Source organism: Elephantulus edwardii, unplaced genomic scaffold (genome assembly GCF_000299155.1).
Source record: "Elephantulus edwardii isolate Elephantulus edwardi_28Jun2011 unplaced genomic scaffold, EleEdw1.0 scaffold00060, whole genome shotgun sequence".
In the NCBI taxonomy this organism is placed as follows: Eukaryota; Metazoa; Chordata; class Mammalia; order Macroscelidea; family Macroscelididae; genus Elephantulus; species Elephantulus edwardii.
The window spans coordinates 16,565,773-16,587,650 of NW_006399810.1; the positions used below are offsets into that span (position 1 = coordinate 16,565,773).

General features: G+C 37.6%; 1 protein-coding gene across 1 annotated transcript in view; it reads right to left on the minus strand.

Annotated features, from left to right (window-relative positions):
• Nucleotides 1-21,659, minus strand: part of LOC102861862 (la-related protein 4B-like) — a gene marked incomplete at its 3' end in the record, with an annotated part of 98,118 nt that extends 76,459 nt beyond the window's left edge. Inside the window, exons 1-2 of the mRNA XM_006887692.1 lie at nt 21,531-21,659; nt 20,313-20,372 (exon numbers count right to left, since the gene is read on the minus strand). Of these exons, the coding sequence (XP_006887754.1) occupies nt 20,313-20,372; nt 21,531-21,611 (141 nt within the window). The remainder of the gene's footprint in view (nt 1-20,312; nt 20,373-21,530) is intronic.
• Between the last annotated feature and the right edge of the window lie 219 nt (nt 21,660-21,878).

Genomic DNA, 21,878 nt, shown 5'->3' on the forward strand with positions numbered 1-21,878 from the left:
TCTTTTGATTTCCTAATTTTTTTATTTCACTGGTGTTGATTGTAGAATCAAGTAAGCTGCAATTGTTAATAACCTCAAATTCTTCTATCATGGTGCTGCCAACTGGCTCAGGGGTGACAATCTTTGTCTTCTTGATGTTGAGCTGCTTCAATCCATATTGAAGACTACAGTCCTTGACCGTTTGCAGCAAGTGCTTCATGTCTTCTTCAGTTTCAGCAAACAACTTTGTATCATCTGCATAATATAAGTTATTAATGAGTCGACCTCCAATCCTGATGTAACATTCCTCCTCATAAAGAACTGCTTCCCGAATGATCTGTTCTGCATACAAATTGAACAGGTATGGAGACTGGATGCATCCTTTGATGCACTACTTTCCTGATTATGAATGTTTCCCTGCTCTGTTCTGAGGACTGTTTCCTGGTCCAATTATAGGTTTCACATAGGCACAATCAAGTGTTCTGGGATTCCCATTTTCCTCAAGGTTAGCCACAATTTGTTGTGATCCACACAGTCAAATGCCTTTGCATAGTCAATGAAACACATATAGACATTCTTCTGGTACTCCTTGCTTCCTGCCAAGATCCATCTGAGACTGGCAATAATGTCCCTAGAGCCACTAACTCGTCTAAACCCAGTTAGTATTTCTGGTAGTTCTCCGTCAATGTACTCTTCAAGTAATTTCTGGATGATCTTTAGCAGGATTTTGCTAGTGAGTAATATCAGTGATATTATTCTATCATTTCCACACTGTCAGGTCATAAATATGGATCACTTCTAGTCAGTTGGCTAAGTAGCTGTCCTCCAGATTTCATGGCACAAGCATTTTTGGTATTATCTTTGCCTAGTTTTGGTGTTAGGGGGACTCTGGCAATAATGTCTCTAGTGTCATGACCTTTTCTAAACCCAGCTTGTATTTCTGGTAGTTCTCTGTCGTTTCTGGAAGATCTTCAGCATGATGTTGCTTGTGTCTCTGTATCATTAGAAAGAATTAAATATCTACATAAAAAATTTTTCTTCCTTCAGAATATACATTATTCACATGTGTTGCTTACTCAAGAAACAAATTATTTACATCATAAACCTTACAACAGTGATCAAAGGCCAAAACTTTTTTTTAAATGGAGGAAGAATGCTATTGTATTCATAGTCAAAAAGACTATTTCAATATCTATCCTGAAGAACTATGCTGTTAATGATAGTATACTACCCATACGCATACAAGGAAGATATGCTAATACAACCATGATTCAAATACACACACTAACAACAACAACAACAAAAATCCAAGGAGGAAATTGGGATTTTTACCAACTTTGCAGTCTGAAATTGAAGAAAAATGCAATCAAGATGCAGGAATAATGCAGAAGTTGGAAACAAGAAGGACTGGTAGTCAGAAATCATACACTTGATAACAGAAATGAGGTTGGAAATTGTCGAAATGCTTGTTGAAAAGTGTAGAGGACTTAAGTTCTTTGCTGAAGATCAAAGAATACAACCTTCAAGATGGATTACATCTCAAAATCAAGAAAACAAAGATTTTCAACAATGAGCTAATAGGCAACATCATGATATATGGAAAGAAGACTTAAGTTGTCAGCAATTTTCCCTGCTTGGATCCACAATCAACATCCCTAGTACTAGCAGTCAGGAAATCAAAAGATGTACTGCCTTGGGTAAATCTATAGTCAAGGACCTCTCCAAGGTGTTAAGAAGCAATGATGTCAGTTTAAAGACCAAAGAATTTTTCTTTTACTTTTCAAAAAGAAGAGTGAACTGGGGGGAAGGGGTGGGCAGGGAAAAAAGTATAACAATGAACGAATGGAAATCCAAAATCTCTGTAAATGTTCATTAAAATTAATAAAGTTAAAAAAAATAAACCTAACTTGTGGGAATTTAAAGTACTTAGAATGGTATCTCCAAATCACATTAAAGTCCTCATAATCAAATCCCAACAAATCATCTTCTCTCATCCTGAAATCCGATCCTCATCATCTCTTCAATTTCATCTTCTCCAAAAACAACACTGGTGGTATATCTTGCTTTTGCTCAAACTGTTTCTTCTAATCTACTCCCCTTTCCTAAATAGTACCATCCCTCAAATTAGCAATTTTCTCCATTTTACCAACCCAAAGTAATCATTCCATTTCCTAATACTTTCAAGTAAATAAATATTGTTATTTTATACAAATTAAGTCACATTTCTTATCAGTCACTTTAAAAACTCACACTAAAAAAGGGGGGGGATTCTAAGATGGCGGCAGCAGCATAAACAGGGTGGCAAGCTTTGGGAGCAGCGGACCATGTGGAGGAGGGCCACCATGGCCTTCTACAGACCTCTGTTTATTGATAATTGAATAGTTAAACAGTTGATGACTGGTCTTTGGTGCGGACTGAATCTCAACATCAGGAGATCAAGGATTCCCAGGGAGGAATGGGTGACTCTCCCGGCTCCCAGCCCCCTGCTGCTGAGCCCACGCCTGCTGCTGCTGCTGCAGCTCCATGAGGCTACCCCCTCCTCCCCAGGCTGGTGTAGCAGAGCCGCCACACCGCCACAGAGCAGACTTGTTCTGGGGAGAATTCTTGGAGCCAAGATGGCAGAGTTGGGAGATGCAGCGGCTGGTTTGGGTTTCCTCAGGCAGGCCAGAGGGGAAGATCACCAATACAATGGATTGATGAGAGTCACTGTGAGCGGTCTATGATTTGATGACACTTAACAATGGCAGCATGTCCAAGATGGCAGATATCCTAAATGCACCACATCTTTTGATCTGTTGTCTGCCTTGGCCAAGAACTATTTAGACCTGGGGGGTGTTTTTCACCACTCTCAGGTCCCCTTCTCCATTTATAAAGGAGAAGGGCAGTGACACCTATTTGAAATTACAGTATGACCACTTATGGGGGGGGGGGTAAAGGTGGCGGTGCTGGAATTGGGGATGCTGTTCATGGCCACATGGTCTTTGGTGAAGCAAGGGGTCCGGACTTGGGGGGAGGGACTTTGGTGGGAGAGTGTGCCAGCCAGTCCCTAGAGGGGTGGGCTATTTGACCCTGGGGGAGAGCTGTTTGGCCCTTGGGGTGCGGGGTGAGCTGTTCTCGGCCCTCAGGACGAGCTGTGTTTGGCCCTCGGGGTGAGCTCCTCAGCCCTCAGGTGGTGCCATCCGACCCCAGGGTAGAAAAAACAACTGCCTAGGGTGTATAGACAATTTTATCTAAGCTACTTTCCTCCACCCTCTCCTCTAGTAGACACATAAGTAACACCCCCCAAAGCCCTTCTATTTGTAACTCACAAGTTCGTTCTCTCTAGGTTTGCTCCCTTTCCTATAGGTAACCTTAACACTGAGTTTTACTCCAGACCTGACCCTGAACCCAGTTCTAGAGACAAAAAAGGAAATACAATTGTCAGCGAAGGAAGCAAAGGAGGATGGAGCCTCAGGTCCAGTCCAGCCATCCCCACTGAACCCACCTGGGAAAGCACTTTACAGAGGGGTGTAAAAGTCAGGAAAATATCTTTTAACAGAAAAAGAAGGCAAGCAGCTTTAATCCAAGACCACCAGTAAGGGGATAAAGTGTGTTCCTCTTCCCCCTTCACATCAACACTTCTGTTCAGCATGAAGAAGCCAGAGAGTCTGCACCCAATTCCCAAATGAGAAACCCACAAGTGAAAAAGACAGTTTGTTTAATCATCATTGGACTATGCTTACCATTGCCCTGTATTATCTGGTCCCCACTGGATCCTTTTCATTTCCTTCACCTGCTCCCCCCACCAAACAAATTGTGCAGCCCTACAACTGCATCCCTGCAATTTTCATCCCTGTCCATACACTCCTTTCTGGTCCCAACCCTCACCTCCTTGTATCCCCCAACATGTTTTTCCCAATAAAATTAAAAAAACCAAACACCTCACACTCGTTGCTGACAAGTCCGTTCATAATGACCATAACATTGGTTTCTAAGGCTGAAAATCCCAATGGGAGGAAAACACCAATCATTCCCCCAGGAAGCTACTACTGTTGGATTTTTTAACCACCAGAGACATGAAGTCTTTGGATTAGCAGCATAGTTCACCATAAACTTATGCCACCAGAGTTTCCCTTTATACTACTAGCAAAATTATAATAGCAAATTAGTTTTATTTCAAACTGAGGTCTTCTGGGAATCCACAGGCTCTCTAAATAATTAAAAAAAAAAACCCACAAAAATAAAAACTAAAAGACATGCTCATGTTTGCATATGAGTTTAAAAGCATATTGGCACTATATAATAGTAAGTAGTATTTACCTAATCAACTGGAAAAATAAAGAGCTGGACTTAAAATGTCCAATTCATTCCCACCAAATGAAAGTCAGATAATACATAATTTGTCATCAATCACTCATTCATCATACTGAGTCACAAATGTTTCTTAACTGACCGTACAGCCAGTTTTTAAAGGCTGTATATCACGGAAGAGGCAACTGGCCATCTTTCTTCCACAAAGTAGCTGGTGGTTTCAAACTGCTCTCTGGTGGGTTGACATCACAACTATTTACTGAAGAGACTACCAGACTTATTATTTATGATATTATTAGAAAAGATAAACAGTTTCTACCTTTCTTATGAATGGGAATAAATAGAGACTTCATTCAATCTGTTGGCTAGACATATTTTCTGGCATAGATTGTTGCGTGCATCTAGGGCTGCAATTTGTTAACGGAAACTTATTAATTGGTATCCCATCTATTCCTGGGGCCTTATTTTTGGCCAGAGCTTCAGAGCAGGTTCAACTACCTCCGTTAGTACCTGCTCCTATTTATGTGGTAATTCCTGAAATTTTTCAGTGTCAGTCAAGTCTTTGTGGTAGCATGACTCTGAGTATTCTCTCCATCTTCTTCTAATGCTTCTTAGGTCACTCAACATATCGTCCATAGCAACTTTCAATATTGTGCCTCAAAGCCTAAATTTTTTTTTCCAGTTCTCTCAGCTTGAGAGAACTAGTTATCTGCATATTTCATTATAATACTTTGCTCTATCTTCAAGAGATGTCCTTTGAAATCTTCCTTCAGTATATTTTTCCTTTTAAATGCTCTAGTATACATTTCAGAGTTTCTTATAACATTCATTTTGGTTTTTCTTTCTCCCCTGTCTTTGTAAGGACTTTTTACTTTCTTCATGGATAACATTCTTGATGTCATCCCACAATTCATCTGGTCTTTTGATCACTGATGGTTAATGCTTCAAAGCTATTTTTAAGATGATTTTGAAATTCAGGTGGAATAGACTCAAGATCATATTTTTGGTTCTCAAAGACTTGTTTTCATTTTATTTCAGCCTCAATTGAATTTGCACATGAGTAATTGTTGGTCTGACCCACAGTCCACTCACGGCCTAGTTTTAACTGCTGACACTGAGCTTGTCCAAAGATTTCTTTCACAGATGTACTCAATCTGATTCTAATGCAGTCCATCAGGTAAGGCCCATGTGCAAAGCAGCATTTTTGTTGTTTCTTCATATAGTCTAACTTCTTGAATAGTATGTTCAGCATATAGAGTGAATATACTTGAGGAAAGGATACAGTGTTAATGCACATTTTCCCTGATTTTAATCCATTGTATAATCCCTTGCTCTATGTTTAACAGCTTCTTGATTTACATATAGGTTTCATGTTGTTGCTGATTACCACTGAGTCATGCATGTCTCATAGTGACTCCAAGAACAAAAGACCTGAGGTCTTTCTGTAACTATCGTTTCTCCAAGTTCACAGAAGTTTCCAGAGGTATGTAGTTTAGAAGTGCTGCTTCTCAACCTGTCTTAAAACTGGGAGCTCCAGCAAACACTGTCTACTATGGGCAGCTATTATAGATTTTGAGACCCCAATGGTAAAAGGTTGAACATCACAGCAAACCCAGATTACCTCAGCACATGACAGAAGAATGCTGTATGATTTAGAAGAATGTTCCTCTAAAATATAGTATCAAAGGATTAAAAGATAATCCTTCGGACCTGACTTACTAAAAATAAGGGTCCTCCAGGAGGTTTTATTGTCTCTAAACAAGAGGCTTTAATAACAATAATTAGAAAAATTATTTATATTGCACTCAGCAATATAGGTTGTGATGAACTAAAAGACATTCTTCAGTAACTAATAATCAGTGGATAAGCAGTGCTTCTAATTTCTGCAAAACATTAACAGGCTAAGTGAAGGTTTTTAATTTCCATTTTACATATTTTTGAAACTAGGTTTGATATGTGTTACAAATGAATGCATTGGGAATTTACATGATCATAGAAAAAACCAATTAAATCAACAATGACGGAATGAGAAAATGTCATTTTAAAAAATTTTGTTTTTAATCTAAATTTTTTATATTTTGTAATTTATTTATTCAGATACTTTTTTTTAACACTAATGATAATGTTATGTGTTACTGAGTATGTAACCACTCATAGCTGACTTTACAGCAGATTTTCAGAGGCAGTAAAGTGTGCAGCAGGAGATTCTGCCAATCCTTCTCCAGAGGAATAGCAGGCGAATTCAAACCACCTGATTCTGGGTTAACAGTACAACTTCTTATCCACTAAGCCAGTTTCAGTTTATATTGTATGCTACTTTCCCTCCACCCAATTAAATCTATTAATATTTACACTCTTCTCATCCTGATCTCATATCTGATACCCAAAATTTATTTTCCATTTTTATTCCTTCTTTTTTTATTCATTGTTGCACATGTTCTTCCCTCACCCCCAGTCCACTCAGAATAAACCCCTTGTTCTAGACTGTTCTCATACATATAATGAATAATCATATATTCCTTTCGGACAGTTCTCCTCCTCTGTTCTAAATCAAGTTTTTAGCATCTATCTACTTTCCCCCCATTCTCTTCCCAATGTCCACATGTCTGTCCTATTTTATAACAGCGGTATTATGCAGTATTCATCATTTTGCAACTGACTGAGATATTTTACTTAGCATAACGTCCTCAAGCCTATGCTGAGTAATGTTTTACTATTTCATTTTTAGTCAGTTCAAATCACCTAGCTTATCCTATATAAACTGTGCATCAGTTTTACTGATAATCTATTTATGGCAGAGTTTAGGGCTCCTAAATTTGCCTCATTTTTTTTGTTTGTTTGTTTATGATGGTCTTTATTCCTAGGGTTTTTGTCTGTCTTTGGCCCATCAAAGTTTTTTTATATGGTGTGAGGTATGACTCTTGTTTAAATTTTCTGCAGTGATCTAATTTTGCCAGGCCCATTTGTTAAGAGGATTATCTTTCCCTCACTTTATGAATTTCATCTCTTTGCCAGAGATTAGCTGTCCACAGACGGATGGATTAGTTCTTGGCTTTCAACTTTATTTCAATGGTCACCATACATATTATTTTACCAGTACCACACTGTTTTTATTACCATGCCTGCTTAATAGGTTTGAGTTCAGGAAAAGAGAGGTCTCCTGCTTTCTTTCTCTTTTTAAAGTTTATACAACAATTAAATTCCCATATAATAATCTGTATACAAATTGGGGAAATAGAGAGCAGATTGCCTGGGTTCCAATTTCATTGTTTGAATAATGGTCATAGAAAAATTATTTTAGCTTCCTTGTATCTTAGTTTCTTCACTTGAAAACTAGTGTTGGCCACACCTAAAAGCTATTATAGGTACCTTGTTCTTGTTATGTGCTGCTAAGATGTAATCAACTCACAGCTGACCTTCCAGCAGATTTTCAAAGGCTGTAAACTGCATAGGAGAATGCCTATTCCCATCAGAGCAGCGAGTGGATTCGAACCACCTGTCTCTGGCTTAAATGGTGTAGCTCCTTACTACCAGAGCTTTCTGTTCTATGTATGCTGTTACTGCTATGTGCTGTAAAGTTGACTAACACTCATGTTGTTGTTGTTGTTATGTGCCATAAAGTAGCCTGTGACCCCATGTACAAAAGTTCTGAAGCCTGCCCTGTCCTGAGCCAGTTTCATTAACTCTGACACACCTACCCCCATTGCCCCAGTTACTCTATCAATCCACCTCATCTGGGGTCTATCTCTCCTGCACTGTCCCTACACCATCCCAAGCAAGATTCCCTTCTCTGCAAGGACTGATCCCTCCTGGCCATGTGCCTGAATATGTGAAACAGTACCTTCAAAATTCTAGCCTCCAAGGTTTTACCCTCTCCAAGACATACTTCCAGCATAACTCAAAGGCACTGATTCTTCTTCTGTCATCCTTAGTAATTATCCAGCTCTCTGATGCCTATCAATCAAATGACTACGAAGACCATGGGCTGGACTAGGTGCACTTCAGTCTCTAGACTGACGTCACGGCTTCTCAGTACTCTGGAGAAGTCCCTGACAGCAGAATTTCATGGTGTAATTAGACTTTTTATTTCATGACTGCTGGTGCCAAGAGTGTTATTATGCAGTCAAGCAAGCTATAACTGTTAACAACCTCAATCTCTTCTCCACCTATCCTGGTGCTGCCAATTCACCTAGTAGTGAGAATCTATCTTCTTGAGGTTAAGTTTCAATCCACATTGAAGACTACAGTACTTGATTTTGTGCAGCAAGTGCTTCAGTTCATCCTCAGTTTCAACAAGCAAGGTTCTGTCATATCCATAACACAGGCTGTTGATGAGTCTTCCTTCAGTCTTGATGCCACATTGCTCATAAAGCCCAGCCTCCCAAATGATATGTTCTGTATAGAGATTAAAAAGATATGGAGACAGGATGCATCCTTGACACATCCCTTTCCTGATTTTGAATCATGCAGTGTTTCCTTGGTCTGTTCTGAGGACTATTTCCTGGTCTGTGTAGAGGTTTCACATGAGCATAATCAAGTGTTCTGGAAGTCCCATTTGCCTAAAGGTTAGCCGCAATTGTTGTGATCCACACAATCAAATGCCTTTGCATAATCAGTGAAACATTGATACATTCCTCTGGTACTCTTTCTGCTAAGATCCATCTAACATTGGCAATAATATCTCTAGTACCACAACCATTTCTAAACCCAGCTTGCATTTCTGATAGTTCTCTGTCAATGTTACAGTCATTTTCTGGATAATCTTCATCAGGATTTTGCTTGAGTGTGATATTATTTGGTAGTTTCCACACTGTCAAGTCACCTTTTTTTTGGAAAAAAAAGAGGGAAAAAAAAGGGGGGGATAAATATGGATTTCTTCCAGTCCTCCAGCTTTCCTGACACAACCTGTTAAGTGCATACACAGCAGTATCGGTTCTTTGAAATACATCAACTGGTATTTCATCAATGCCCGGAGCCTTATTTTTTGTCAAGTCCTTCAGAGCAGTGCCTCTTGATCATATGGGGTTTCTTGAAATTGTTTTCTGTCAGTCAATTCTTTTTGGTACAGTCCTGGAACAGAGGCTCAGGGACAAGAACCTTTCCCCAGTACAGCCTCAGACAAAAACATTCCCCGAAGTGGTACATGAGATTTGAACTTAAATCCTCCTAAACGTTGAGACAGGCAGCAGCATCCTGAGAGATTAGTAGCAGTGTGAGGTGCAAAACATCACAGAAGTGACTTGTGTACTAAGTCATCATATCAGGTGTTGGCTGGAGAGAGGGAAGTTCTGGATGGGGTAGTGGGGGTACAAGGGATGCTGATGTAGCAGAGAAAAGGAAGGGACAAGATACACAAGCTGGGGTGAGGGAACAATGAATGCATTGGTTATTTCTTTAAGAGGACGAGTCTTTCATTTGCTCTTTTCAGTAAAATACCTGGCAAATATTTTTCTAAAGCTAAATATCCAAATTAAGACAGACTAGGAAGCAAGATTTGTCATCCACTTCAATAGAGCACACTTAGAGTAGACTAACAGATAATGGCAACTGAGGCTAAGCCCTCAAATTTGGAAAAACAAAGGAGGAGGAACTAATCATTTTAAGTATAGTAAGTATAAACTAATGACTGGAACGTGAATTGTGAGAAGCATGAATGTAGAAAAACTGGACATTGTTAAAGAAATGGAGCAAATAAAAAGACATATTAGGTACTGGTGAAAGAAGATGAACTGGTATGAAACATTTTGAATCAGATGATCATATGATATGATTTACTACACTGGAGATGATAAAGTGAGGGAAAAAACGGGTAGCTTTCATAGTTAAAAAGGCTGTTTCTAGGTCTTGAAACACATTGTTGTGAGTGACAGGATAATATTCATATGGATACAAGGAAGACCTGTTAACATCACTATAATTCAAATTTATGTACCAACAACCAGAGCTGAAGAGAAGGAAATAGATGATTTCTGCCAACTTTTTTTAGTCAGAATTTGATCAAACATGCAACCAAGATGCATTAATAATAATGGGTGAATGGAATGCAAAAGTTGGGAATCAGGAAGGAAGAAGCATCAGTAGTCAGAAAACATGGACTTGGTGATACTGAAGCTGGGGATAGAATGATAAAATTCTGTGTTCACAGCAAATACCTTGTATAAGGCTATACACACAGATTCTACCTGATGAGATGTACAGGAAGGAGATCTATTACATCTGTAGAAGGAATATTTGGAGAAATTCATTATCAGCAGTAAAAGGAAAGCCAGGTGCTCATTGTGGAATAGAATATCAACTATTCACATGTACATTCAAAGTAAAGCTAAAGAGGGTCAAATAAAATCCAAAGGAACCAAAATTTCATCTTGAGTCTATTCCACCAGAATTTAAAAAAACAACTCAAGAAGAGGTTTGAGGTCCTGAACACAACTAAATGAAGGAAAGACACACTGTGGGAGGATATTAAGAATATCATCCCTGAAGAACACAAAAGGGCCTCACAAAGAAGGAAGAAGTGAAGAACAAAATGGATGTCAGCAGAAACTGAATACTACATACAGTGCCAAAAAGCAAAGCAAAGTGAAGAAATCAAGTTAAGAAACGGAATAGCAGATTTCAAATGGCAGCTTGGGAGGATAAAGCAAAGTATTATAATGAAATGTACAAGGAGCTAGAGTTGGAAAATCAAAAGGGCCAAATTTGCTTAGCATTTCTTAAGCTAAAGAAACTAAAGAACAAATTCAAGCTGTGACTGCAATACTTAATGATGCTATGGGTAGAATACTGAGTGATCCAGGAAGCATTAAAAGAAGGTGGAAGGAATATACAGAGTCGTTGTACCAAAAAGAACTGGCTAGCATGACTCACTGTGACAACAATGCTGAAATCTGTGCTATCTTATGCCATCTTCACCATCTCCAACAGATAACAGTCAATGTGTTAATCCATCTCACTGAAATTCTTTTTCTCTTATGTTGACCCACCACCTTTCCAAATATGATATCCCTTCTCCAAGGACTGGCCACTTCTTACAAGATGCCCGAAGCATGTGAGGAGTTTCACCCTCCTTGCCTCTAAAAAAGCTCCCAGGTTTCATTTTGTCCAGGACAGATCAATTTGTTCTCTTGGCAGGGCATGGGATATTCAATACCCTTCTCAAAGGTGTTTTGAACACAAAAACTCAAAGGCATACATTCTTCTTCTGTCATCCGTAGTTACTGTCCAGCCATTCCTTGTGTTGATTTATGACATGGTGGCCCAGTGGTGAAAGCACCTGGCTGAAACAAAAAATTGTTGGCAGCTTAACCCACCATCCATGCTAGAGAAAGATGAGGCAGTCTGCCTACTCTGTAATGATTTACAGTATTAGAAACCATATAAGGCTGTTCTACTCTAGCAAGCTCTTATAATATCTACAACCATGAAAGAGCTTCCAACTGGTAGAAAATGGTTTCAGGATCTAAGTTTTGATTTTCCACAAATGTTTACTTAGTTGTAACTCATTCAGTTGAATACTCAGAAAATGTACATGTCATTATTTTACAGATATGGCTTTTGGTTTTGAAAGTTGTTGCTTTTTGTTGTTTTTTTTTTAGTAACTTCACATGAAAATGTAGGTGTCTAAAGTAGGCTGTAAACCAGTTGGCAGACGATTAGGGAAATTTGAAATTTCTTATACATTCTGATGATTCCCTCAGTACAATTATTATGGTACTGCCACGCATGTACCAGTTGTGTGGTGGGCTAGTGGCAATAAGCTGCACTGAAATCCCCAAGGTACACAGTTCAAATCCAAAAGCTGCTCCACAGGAGAAAGATGGACAATATCCTTCCGTGCAACTAACTGCTTCAGAAAATCTGCTGGAGAATTAGCTATGGGTTGGTTCCAATTTGATGGTACACAACAACTGCCACACAAGGTTGGTTTTTTGAAGTATATGTAGAAAAAAGTTACTTAAGATTACAGAAAATTTTAAAGGGCAGCTTGGGATGACAAAGCAAGGTATTATAATGAAATGTGCAAAGAGATAGAGTGAGAAAATTAAAAGGGCTGACCTTGATCAGTATATCTTAGGTTGAAGGAATTGAAAAACAAATTCAAGCCACAAGTAGCAATACTTAAGGATGCTTTGAGCAGAATGTTAAATGATCCAAGAAGCATTAAAAGATGGAAGGAGTATAGAGTCACTATACCAGAAGGAATTGGATGACAGAAAAATTTCATTAAACAACTTATGAGCAAGAGCTCCAGGAGTTGACAGCATACCTACTGACATATTTCAACAAAGAGATGCTGCCCTGGATGTACTCACCAAGTTGTGTCAAGAAATCTGGAGGACAACCATGTGGTCAACTGACTTTCCAAAGAAATTTTCTGCTGAAAACTATCCAAAAACGACTGAAGCAGCACATCAACAGAGAACTGTCAGATATGCAGGCTGAGTTTAGAAGAGGCTATGGTACTAGGGATATTATAGCTAATGTTGGATTGATCTTGGCAGAAAGCAGAGTACCAGAGGAATGTCTATGTTTCATTGACTATGCAAAGGTTTTTGACTGTGTAGATCATAACGAACTATGGCTGACTCTAAGAATGGGAATCCCAGAACATTTGACTGTGCTTATGCAAAACCTATACTTGAACCAAGAGGCAGCCATCAGACAAGAGCAGAGACAGTGCATGGTTCAAAATCGGGAAGGGTGTCCACTAGGGATGTATTCTGTGTCCATACCTTTTCAATCTGTATGCAGAACAGATCATCTGGATGCTGGGCTGTACAAAGAGGAATGTGGCATCAGCACTGGAGGAAGATTCATGCAAAACTTGGGTTATGCAGATGACATAACCCTGCTAACTGAAACTAAATAGGACCTGAAGCACTTGCTGTAGAAGGTCAAGGACTGCAGCCTTCAATATGGACTGAAGCTCAACATTAAGAGAAACAAAAAATTATCACCACTGGGCCGACTGGCAGCATTGTTATGAATGGTGAACAGATTAAGATTGCTAATAGTTTTCGTTTGCTTGGTGCCACAATCAACACTCTTGGTACCAGCAGCCAGGAAATCAAGAGATTTGGGAAAGCAACATTGGGAAAGTGAGCTGTCAGGGACCTCTCCATAGTACTAAAGAGCAACGACATCAGGCTAGAGACTAAAGGACAACTGATAGAGAACTGGACAGTGACTAGGGATGATGGAAACAGAACTGATGCCTTTGAGCTGTGGTGCTGGAGAAGAGTGTTGAATATACTATGGACTTCTTGAAGAATAAAGAGTTTCATCCAGGAGAGGGTGAAACTGGGCTGCTCCTTGGAGGCAAAGATTCTGAAGCTTCCTCTGACATATTTTGGGCATGTTGCAAGGAGGGACCAGTCCTTGAAGAGGGGACATCATGTTTGGGAGGGTGGAGGGACAGGGAAAAAGAGGAAGACCTTCAATGAGATGGACTGGGGAAATGGGAGTAGGTGTGTTGAAGAAAGTGAGGTTGGCACAGGATAGAGGAGGGTTTAGGGTTCTTGTATACAGGGTTCTTGTGAGTCACAACTTGCAACTCGACAGCACATAACAACAATAGAAAGGAACTGTAAAATACAAAACTGGGGAAAAAAAAAAATTTTAACCTTGATGCTCTCATAAGTCCAATCAGAGATTCTTCAATTATTTGTGTAGCACAGAGAGTAAGAAAGCATGGTGAAAAGATACAACCCTGATGCAAATTTTCCCTTGTTTTAAGCTACACAATAAAACCTTTTCCTGGTCCAATAATGCCTCTTAGTCTATACACTATTCCTACAACAGCACAGTTAAATTCTTCACAATGTTATAAATGATTTGTTATTGGTCACACAAATGAATACCTTTCCTGGTCAAGAAAACAGTGGTAAATAAATTTGGTATATATATATCATTTTTACTTCCTATTTTTAGTCAAAATCCATTTGACATTACGAATCTTATTCTATGTTGTCTTCTGAATCCACCTTGACTTTCTGGTTGTACTGCTGTTGTATCTGCATCCTGTTGGATTTTTTTTGGGGGGGGGGGAAGATACACAAATATGGGTTAGGTAGCTGTCTCTGAACTTTTCGGCATAGGCTAGTGCTCTGTATAATTTTTCTTTTTTAATTGAAGTAGACAACACTGCTGTATCACTAGTTTTGAGAAGATTCAAGCCAACAATCTCTACATTGGCTTGTGTAAATAAAAGCAAAGACCTACGTGTTGATTACAACTACACAAAAATGTGTATACAGTTGTCTCTCTCTATCAACCCAACTTGCACTGCAAGTATTTGGTGTGGAGCAGGGGAAATGAAAGGAATTTCACTGTGTACTAAACTCAACAGAAAGAAAACAAATCCTTACAAAACTGGACTAATAAGCAATTTTATAATAAATATAGAAATTATTCACACTGACAAAGATTTCCATTTACTTGGTTCAGTCAATGCTCACAGAAAGGGGGGGGGAGCAGCAAACCATGTACTGCATTGGGAAAATCTGCCACAAAAGACCTCTTTAAAGTACTGAAAAGCAAAACATCTGACTCAAGCCATATTTTCAACTGTTACATATAAAAATCAAAGTTGGATAATGTATAAGACCAAAGAGGTGATTTTCTTAGATATTTTTGATGGTGAAGATGAGACAATTTACCACATACTGCTAGAAAATTAAGAAACCTGCCTAAGAACAGCCAGAATACCCCTTAAAAACATGGCGAGATTTTTCTCTCATGTACTTTGGAGTATTCTGTCAAGTGAAAACCCTGGAGAAAGACATCATATTTGGTAGAATGTCAGCAAAAATAAAGAATATTCTCTATAGAAAGGATTTATACAGTGGTTCCAACAATGAGCTCCAACTTAGCAACAATGATCAGGATGGCAAAGGACCAGAAGTGTTCTGCTCCCTTGCTGCACATAAGGTTGGTATGAGTTGGTACACACTGGACTGCATCTAACAATAACAAATGGTCAAAGACTAACAGGAGCATAAAATGGCTATTTACAAAGTATTTACATTGAATTAGGTATAAATAATCTAGGAATGATTTGAACTCATGGGCATCCTTGGATTTTGGTATCTGAGGGAGAGTGGTATCCTACAGTCAACCTACCAAGGATATCAAGGGATGATTATTTTAAGGTTTTCTACAACAACACTTAAGATTATTATAAATTAAGAACTAAAAGACACCTTTACTGTGAGCCCAGACAAATGTGAAGATATCTTCTATGCTAATATTTAAAGAACATAAATATCTAAACTTTACAATAACTCATAAAGTTGGTAAATATTCTATCCATATTTCTAAAAACTCAGTAACAGAAATAAAATTTGGCTATTATCTAGGCAACAGAATAGGTACACTGGCATCAGAATGGAGACGTAATGATTTGACTTATTTGTATTTTTTTCTTGGTGGAGGTTTTTTTTGTTTTGTTTCTTTGCTGTTGTTAATTTTTTTGAGGGTAAAATAGTGATGATAGATTTATTAGAAAGTTACATCTGGAGGGAAGGCCTTGTATTCTATTAAAACAGTAATTCTTTAAAGAAAGCAGGCACAGGCTAAATTAATTACAAATTATTTCTTCAAATATCCATGTTTTCCCAATTCTCCCCCCTCTCCTTTTCCACCACACTATATCCACTACCTATAGCTGTGATTTTTTAAAATTCTTTCTCAAATTTCATTGCTGCTTTAACTCTTTTTTTAAAAAATCCTGACAAATAGAGAAATTATCCCCTTGCCATAATTATAATTTTCATTGTCAGTGTGTAAGGATTCTCAACAACTTAAATACTACAAGCCCCAATTTCCTATGAAAAAAGGATTAGAAATAAACATATTTCGACTACAGAACTACCCCTGCTAAACAAGTAGTGGTGGCATAGTATGGATGGTGCTGTGCTAAAGACCACAATATACATAATCTTCTATAGGATAAAGTCTGTCTCCCTTAAGAATGATGATCTCCATTGATCTTGTGTATATGCCTTGTTGCTGTTAAGTGCCGTTGAGTTGTAGGCGACCCTATGAACTAAAGTCCTGGATACCTGTATAACTTTCGTCCTTTCTCAAAGTTCATCGAGTTTCCAGAGGCAAGCTATTATGGAAGTGGATGCCACTGCCGCTTTCAAGTATATGCCTTATGCTGTGAATTTTCCCATTTTATTAATAATTTCTATCAGGAATGATGTTGAGTTTGTCAAATATTTTTCCTGCACTGATTAATATGGTTGATTATGCGGGTCATTTGTTTTGTTTATGTAATGAATTATACATAAATTATACATCAGGATGGACGGTGAAGAGATTGAGATTATTAACAGCTTTAGTTTGCTTGGCTTCACAGTAAACACTCTTGGCACCGGCAGCCAGCAAGTTAAAAGATGTATTGCAATGGGAAAGTCTGCTGTTAGGAACCTCTCCAAAGTACTGAAGAGCAATAGTGTCACTATGGAGACTAAGATGCGCCGGATACGGGCTTTGCAATCACTTGCTATGCGTCAGAGAGCTGGACAATAACTAGGAAGGATAGAAGAATTGATGCCTTTGAGCTGTGGTGCTGGAGAAGAGTATTGCTAAGGAGAACAAACAAGTTCGTCCTAGAGAGGGTGAAGCCAGGCTGCTCCTTGGAGGCAAAGATTCTGAAGCTTTGTCTGACATACTCTGGACATGTTGCAAGGAGGGATCAATCCTTGGAGAAGGATGTCATGCTTGGGAGGGTGGAGGGACAGCGCAGGAGAGGAAGACCATCTATGAGGTGGATCGGTTCAGTGACTGGGATAATGGGGGTAGGTGTGTAAGAGACAGTGAGATTAGCACAGGACAGAGCAGGGTTGAGGGCTGCTGTACATAGGGTTGCTATGCGTCTCAGGGGACTAGATGGCACGTAATAACCAACAACAACAATGAATGTTTTTCTAATAGTATACCAACTTTGCATAATTGGTATAAATCTTGCACATATTGTTTTTATGGTGTGGTTTGGGTTGTGGTGTACTGGAGTATTTTTTTTTTTGGTTTGGTTTTTTAAATATTACATTGCATTCTACTATGTAAGATTTTGTTGAAAATTTTTGCATCTGTGTTCCTGAGGGATACTGTTCTGTAGCTGTCTTGCTTAGGTCTATCTTTACTTGGCTTTGGTATCAATAATGTGTGCTTTAAAGTTCAGGAGTATTTCAACCTTTTCTATGTTATGGAATAGGATGAGTGCTGCCAGTTCTCTGAATATTTTGCAGGAAGATGTTTTATGGTTTAGACAATTTCTTTCCTTGCTATGAGTCTGTTCAAATTACTAGCCTGTTTAATTGGCAGACTGTATGTTTCCAGGAATATGTGTCCATTTAGTCTACGTTTTCAAATTTGCTGGAGCTCTGGTGGCCTAGTAAGTAAGGAATTGTGCTACCAACCCAGAGGCAGACAGTTGCTAACCCACAGACAGACCAGCTGCTCCTCAGCACAAAGATGGGCAATTCTAATGAGTTATGTATAGCTTCTGAAAACCCAGTGGACAGTCAGCTGAGTTAGTTTCAACGAGAAAATGAGTGTGTTTTTGAGGATTCTTCAGATTGTCTATTACTATTTTTTATTTTAGATGATTCTGTTTTGACATTGTATGTTTCATTTCTTACTCATGTTACTTCTGTCTTGTCTCTCTTTTCTGTTGTTAGTTTGTGGTTTGTTGCTTTTGTTCATTTTTCCAAATTTTAACTTTCTAACTTTATTCTTTTGACTGTTGTGTACTGATCATTTATCATTTTCTTTCTTTCACAAATTGTAGATTTTTTGTGTGTTTTTCTATTATGTTCTAACTGTTGGCTAAGGTATTCCAGCCCCCCCACCCCGCACGCACCAATGTATCACTTGCTACAACTGTTCTTGGAATAATGCTTTTGCTGTGTCCCAAAAGTTTTGATAAACTGTATACTGTATTTCCACTCTTTCTACTGCTAAGAAATTTTTCATTCTCTTTTTACTTCTTCTAATACTCAGTAGTACTTTAGTATGGTGCTACACAGTTACTTTGTACTGTGTCAGTTTCCCAAAACCACACCTCTGGCCTAGGTTATTCCATTATTGGTTTTAATTTTCTGAGGTTATGATCTAAGAAGATGGTTTGTATTATTCTGAAGTTTTTAAATTTACTGAGATTTGTAGTGAGGTCTGGTGGTGCAGTCCCTAGGGATTTGTACTGCAAATGTGGTTCAAAAATCACAGGATAAAGATGATTTGCAGCCTTCTGCAAACTCACTGGAGGATTAACTGTGAGCAGGTTCCAATTTGAAGACAATGAGTTTGAAAACTGAGGAGGTGTCTTGTGACCTACTAAACTGGTCAATTCCAGAGACTGTTCCATGTGCAGTGACAGGAAAATATCCTCACAAAATCCCACCCCAAAACCCAAACATGCATGTTTGCTCTTATGTTGGGTAGAGTATTCCATGTATATTTATTGAAGTCAGTTGAATGACTGTATAATTGACCACTTCTGTACCTTATTTTCATCCCTTTTCAGTTGTTCTGTCCTTCACTGAAAGTCGTGTGACAAAATAGCCAACTACGTTTGTGGAGATGTTTATTTCATTTTGCAATTCTGTCCATATTTGCCTTAAGAATTCTGAGGATCTTTCTTTAATATTTATTAAAGTTACACATGCTCAGTGTACTGACCCATTAATCATTACATAATGTCTTCCTTGCCCCTTATGCTGGTTTTTGGCTTGGATTCAATACAGAAAAGAAAGAAACTACAGGGTAGCCACAAGATAGTAAATACATCTTTTACCCAAAATGAGAAAGCATATTCCTATAAAGATTAAAAACACAAAAGTAGTAACATTAAAGAAATCTAAATCTGGTAACACAAACTCAGCACGGTAAAACATCACCAAAATAAAATATACCAAAGAGTGAAAACAGTAAATTAGTATCTATCAACAATTATACCAAATGTAAATAGTTTAAATGCTCTAGATAAGACAACAAGAGTGGCAGGGTAGATAAGAAAATAAGTCACAACATGCTGCTTTTAGGACACTCAACCTTAGACACATGGATTGGGGGGACAGGGGATCAAAAAAATGGGAGGGAGATATCACGTGAACTGCAGTTTAAAAAGAGCATGAATGACAGTCTACTTTCAATTCTTATCCCCTAAACAATTAAAAATAAAAATCTAAAAAGCTCCTAAATCTAGTTCTACACTCTCCCATAGGTTTTAAAGACATTTCAATTTTATCTCATATGATAAATCAACCACTGAGAAAGGAAGAGAGAAGAGGGGAACATTATTCTAAAACAAAAACAACTACAAACATTTCTATACTTATGAGATTTCTAATTTATCTATTTATGCATTTACCTTCTTAAGGCTATTAGAAGCCTCACAGATCAACTTAAAATGACTTAAGATATTACAGAAAAATTTATGAAATCAATATAAATAGGATATAAAAAATCCCACATATTTAAAATAATGAAATAGAATAGCTTTTTTACTTCATTTAAAGTAGACTAACAATCCAATCTTCCAACTTCTACATGAATTGTTTATTAATCTACTTATAATTTCTTGATAGATATTCTATAAATTCATGATTATTAAGATCATCCAAAGACTGTTAAATTTTAAGGACTTCTTATTGTGCTTTATATTAACATACATAACACATAGTAAAGCGAAATACTTAAATGGATCTCCAAATCTTCTTATATTCAATTATAACTAAGATATGAAAATCATTTTCTTAGCAAAAGCTTAATATTTTATTTGCTTTAAATGCATAATAAAATAGAACTATAAAAATATAATACTGACAGACATATAAAAACCAATAAGCCATCTGTAATGATGTGACAGAAATATACTCAAATGGTAAGATAATGAATAGATCGCCTTCATCTTTTTGAGAAAAGTCTACATTTTCTAATGTTTTTAACCATAAAAATTCATTGTATGGAAATACGTGTGAGGGTGGGTATGTTAAATATGATTAAATAACCTATCATTAAGTTCAGAACTGAATTACCTGACTCAAAGCTGGGATGGAACTTGTCTGAGAAGTGGTTTGAGATATAGGACCATTCATCTATAAATTGAAAAGATCAAAACCACCATCATTACAACATATGGAAAATCTCTTAAAATATAATTAATTAAGCATTTTAAATTTTATGGGAAAAACCTCCATATTTTTATACAACAAAAATTTTGGTTTTAAATTCTTACTGAACATCATAAGCAAATCTTTGTAGTTGTATTGTGAAAGATTAGTAAAATGTATCTTTTCCAAAACTTTAAACAATACTAATTGACATGGTAAAATTTTAAGAGTGAATAAAGGCTGTATAAATATTAAGATCTCAAGTATTTCATTAAGGTGACTATAAAGTTATTTACATCACTGATTTCTAAGAGTGATTTTTAAATAAAAGTTCACATACCTAGAGATCTAATATTTTCCATATCATCTAGTAGTTGTCTCTACTAACATCTCTTACCACCCCACTCTCACGCTTGCCTCAAAAAAACCCAACAAATCCCACACCCATTGCTGTGAATCAATGCAATTCACAGTGACCCTACAGGGCAGAACAGAAGGGGTCTTATAGTGTTTCCAAAGTTGTTAATTTTTACACAAGGAACTCTGGTGGCTTAGTGGTAAGAAACTATGCTGCCAATCCAAAGGCATGCAGTTCAAATCCATCAGCTTCTCCATTGGATTTACTGTCCTTGAAAACTGGTAGAAGGTAAGCTATAGGTCATTTCTGTCTCAATAGTACTCAACAATCAAAAATCTACATAGAGAAGCCCCAGTAATACAGTGATTAAGAACCCCAGTTGCCAACCCACTGGCCACTGTATAGAAAACCTGACAGTCTGCAAATGAACAGCCTTGGAAAGCCTGTAGGACAGTTCTGGTTCATCTTAAAGTTTCCTGAGCTTGATCTGATTCAATGACAATGGATTTTTGTTTTGCCTTATTTATCATTAATCTTTAAAGAAGGAGACTTCATCGTTCTCTTCCTTGAGTGCCTGTTAAGTCTGACTTTTGTTAGAAGCTGGTGCTGAATCATTACACTGCCATCTTTCTGTCTTCTAAGATACTCATAAATTTATTCTCAATTTACTTAATGCATAAGACATTCTAGTGTTGTTATTTTTGTTACTGAAGTCAATGTATATCTTTAGTGAGAAAGAAAGAAATATATTAAACCAATTCCAATTTTAAAAAAGAAATACAGACCAGATGAGAACTGTCTTTCACTTCTTGTACTTGCTGTACCTGCGGTTCAGCCACAACTTTAGTGTCCTGATCAGAAGTCATGAGCTGTTTACTTTTTGGCTCCACTGGGAGAAGCTTACTGTTAACTTGAGGATGCTGTAAAAAAATGACAAAGACAATAAATAATTCCAAATGCACAGTATGATTTACTCTCGAAATAAATACAACTCAAGAAATAAAAATGTACTGTTTTAGCAGCATATTCATTTCATTTAGTCCAAGGCCTATAGTTCTCTGAAAGATACATAATACTTTACTTTTAAAAATAACGTCAGGATTTTGAAACACAAGAAACTGAAAACCATTTGC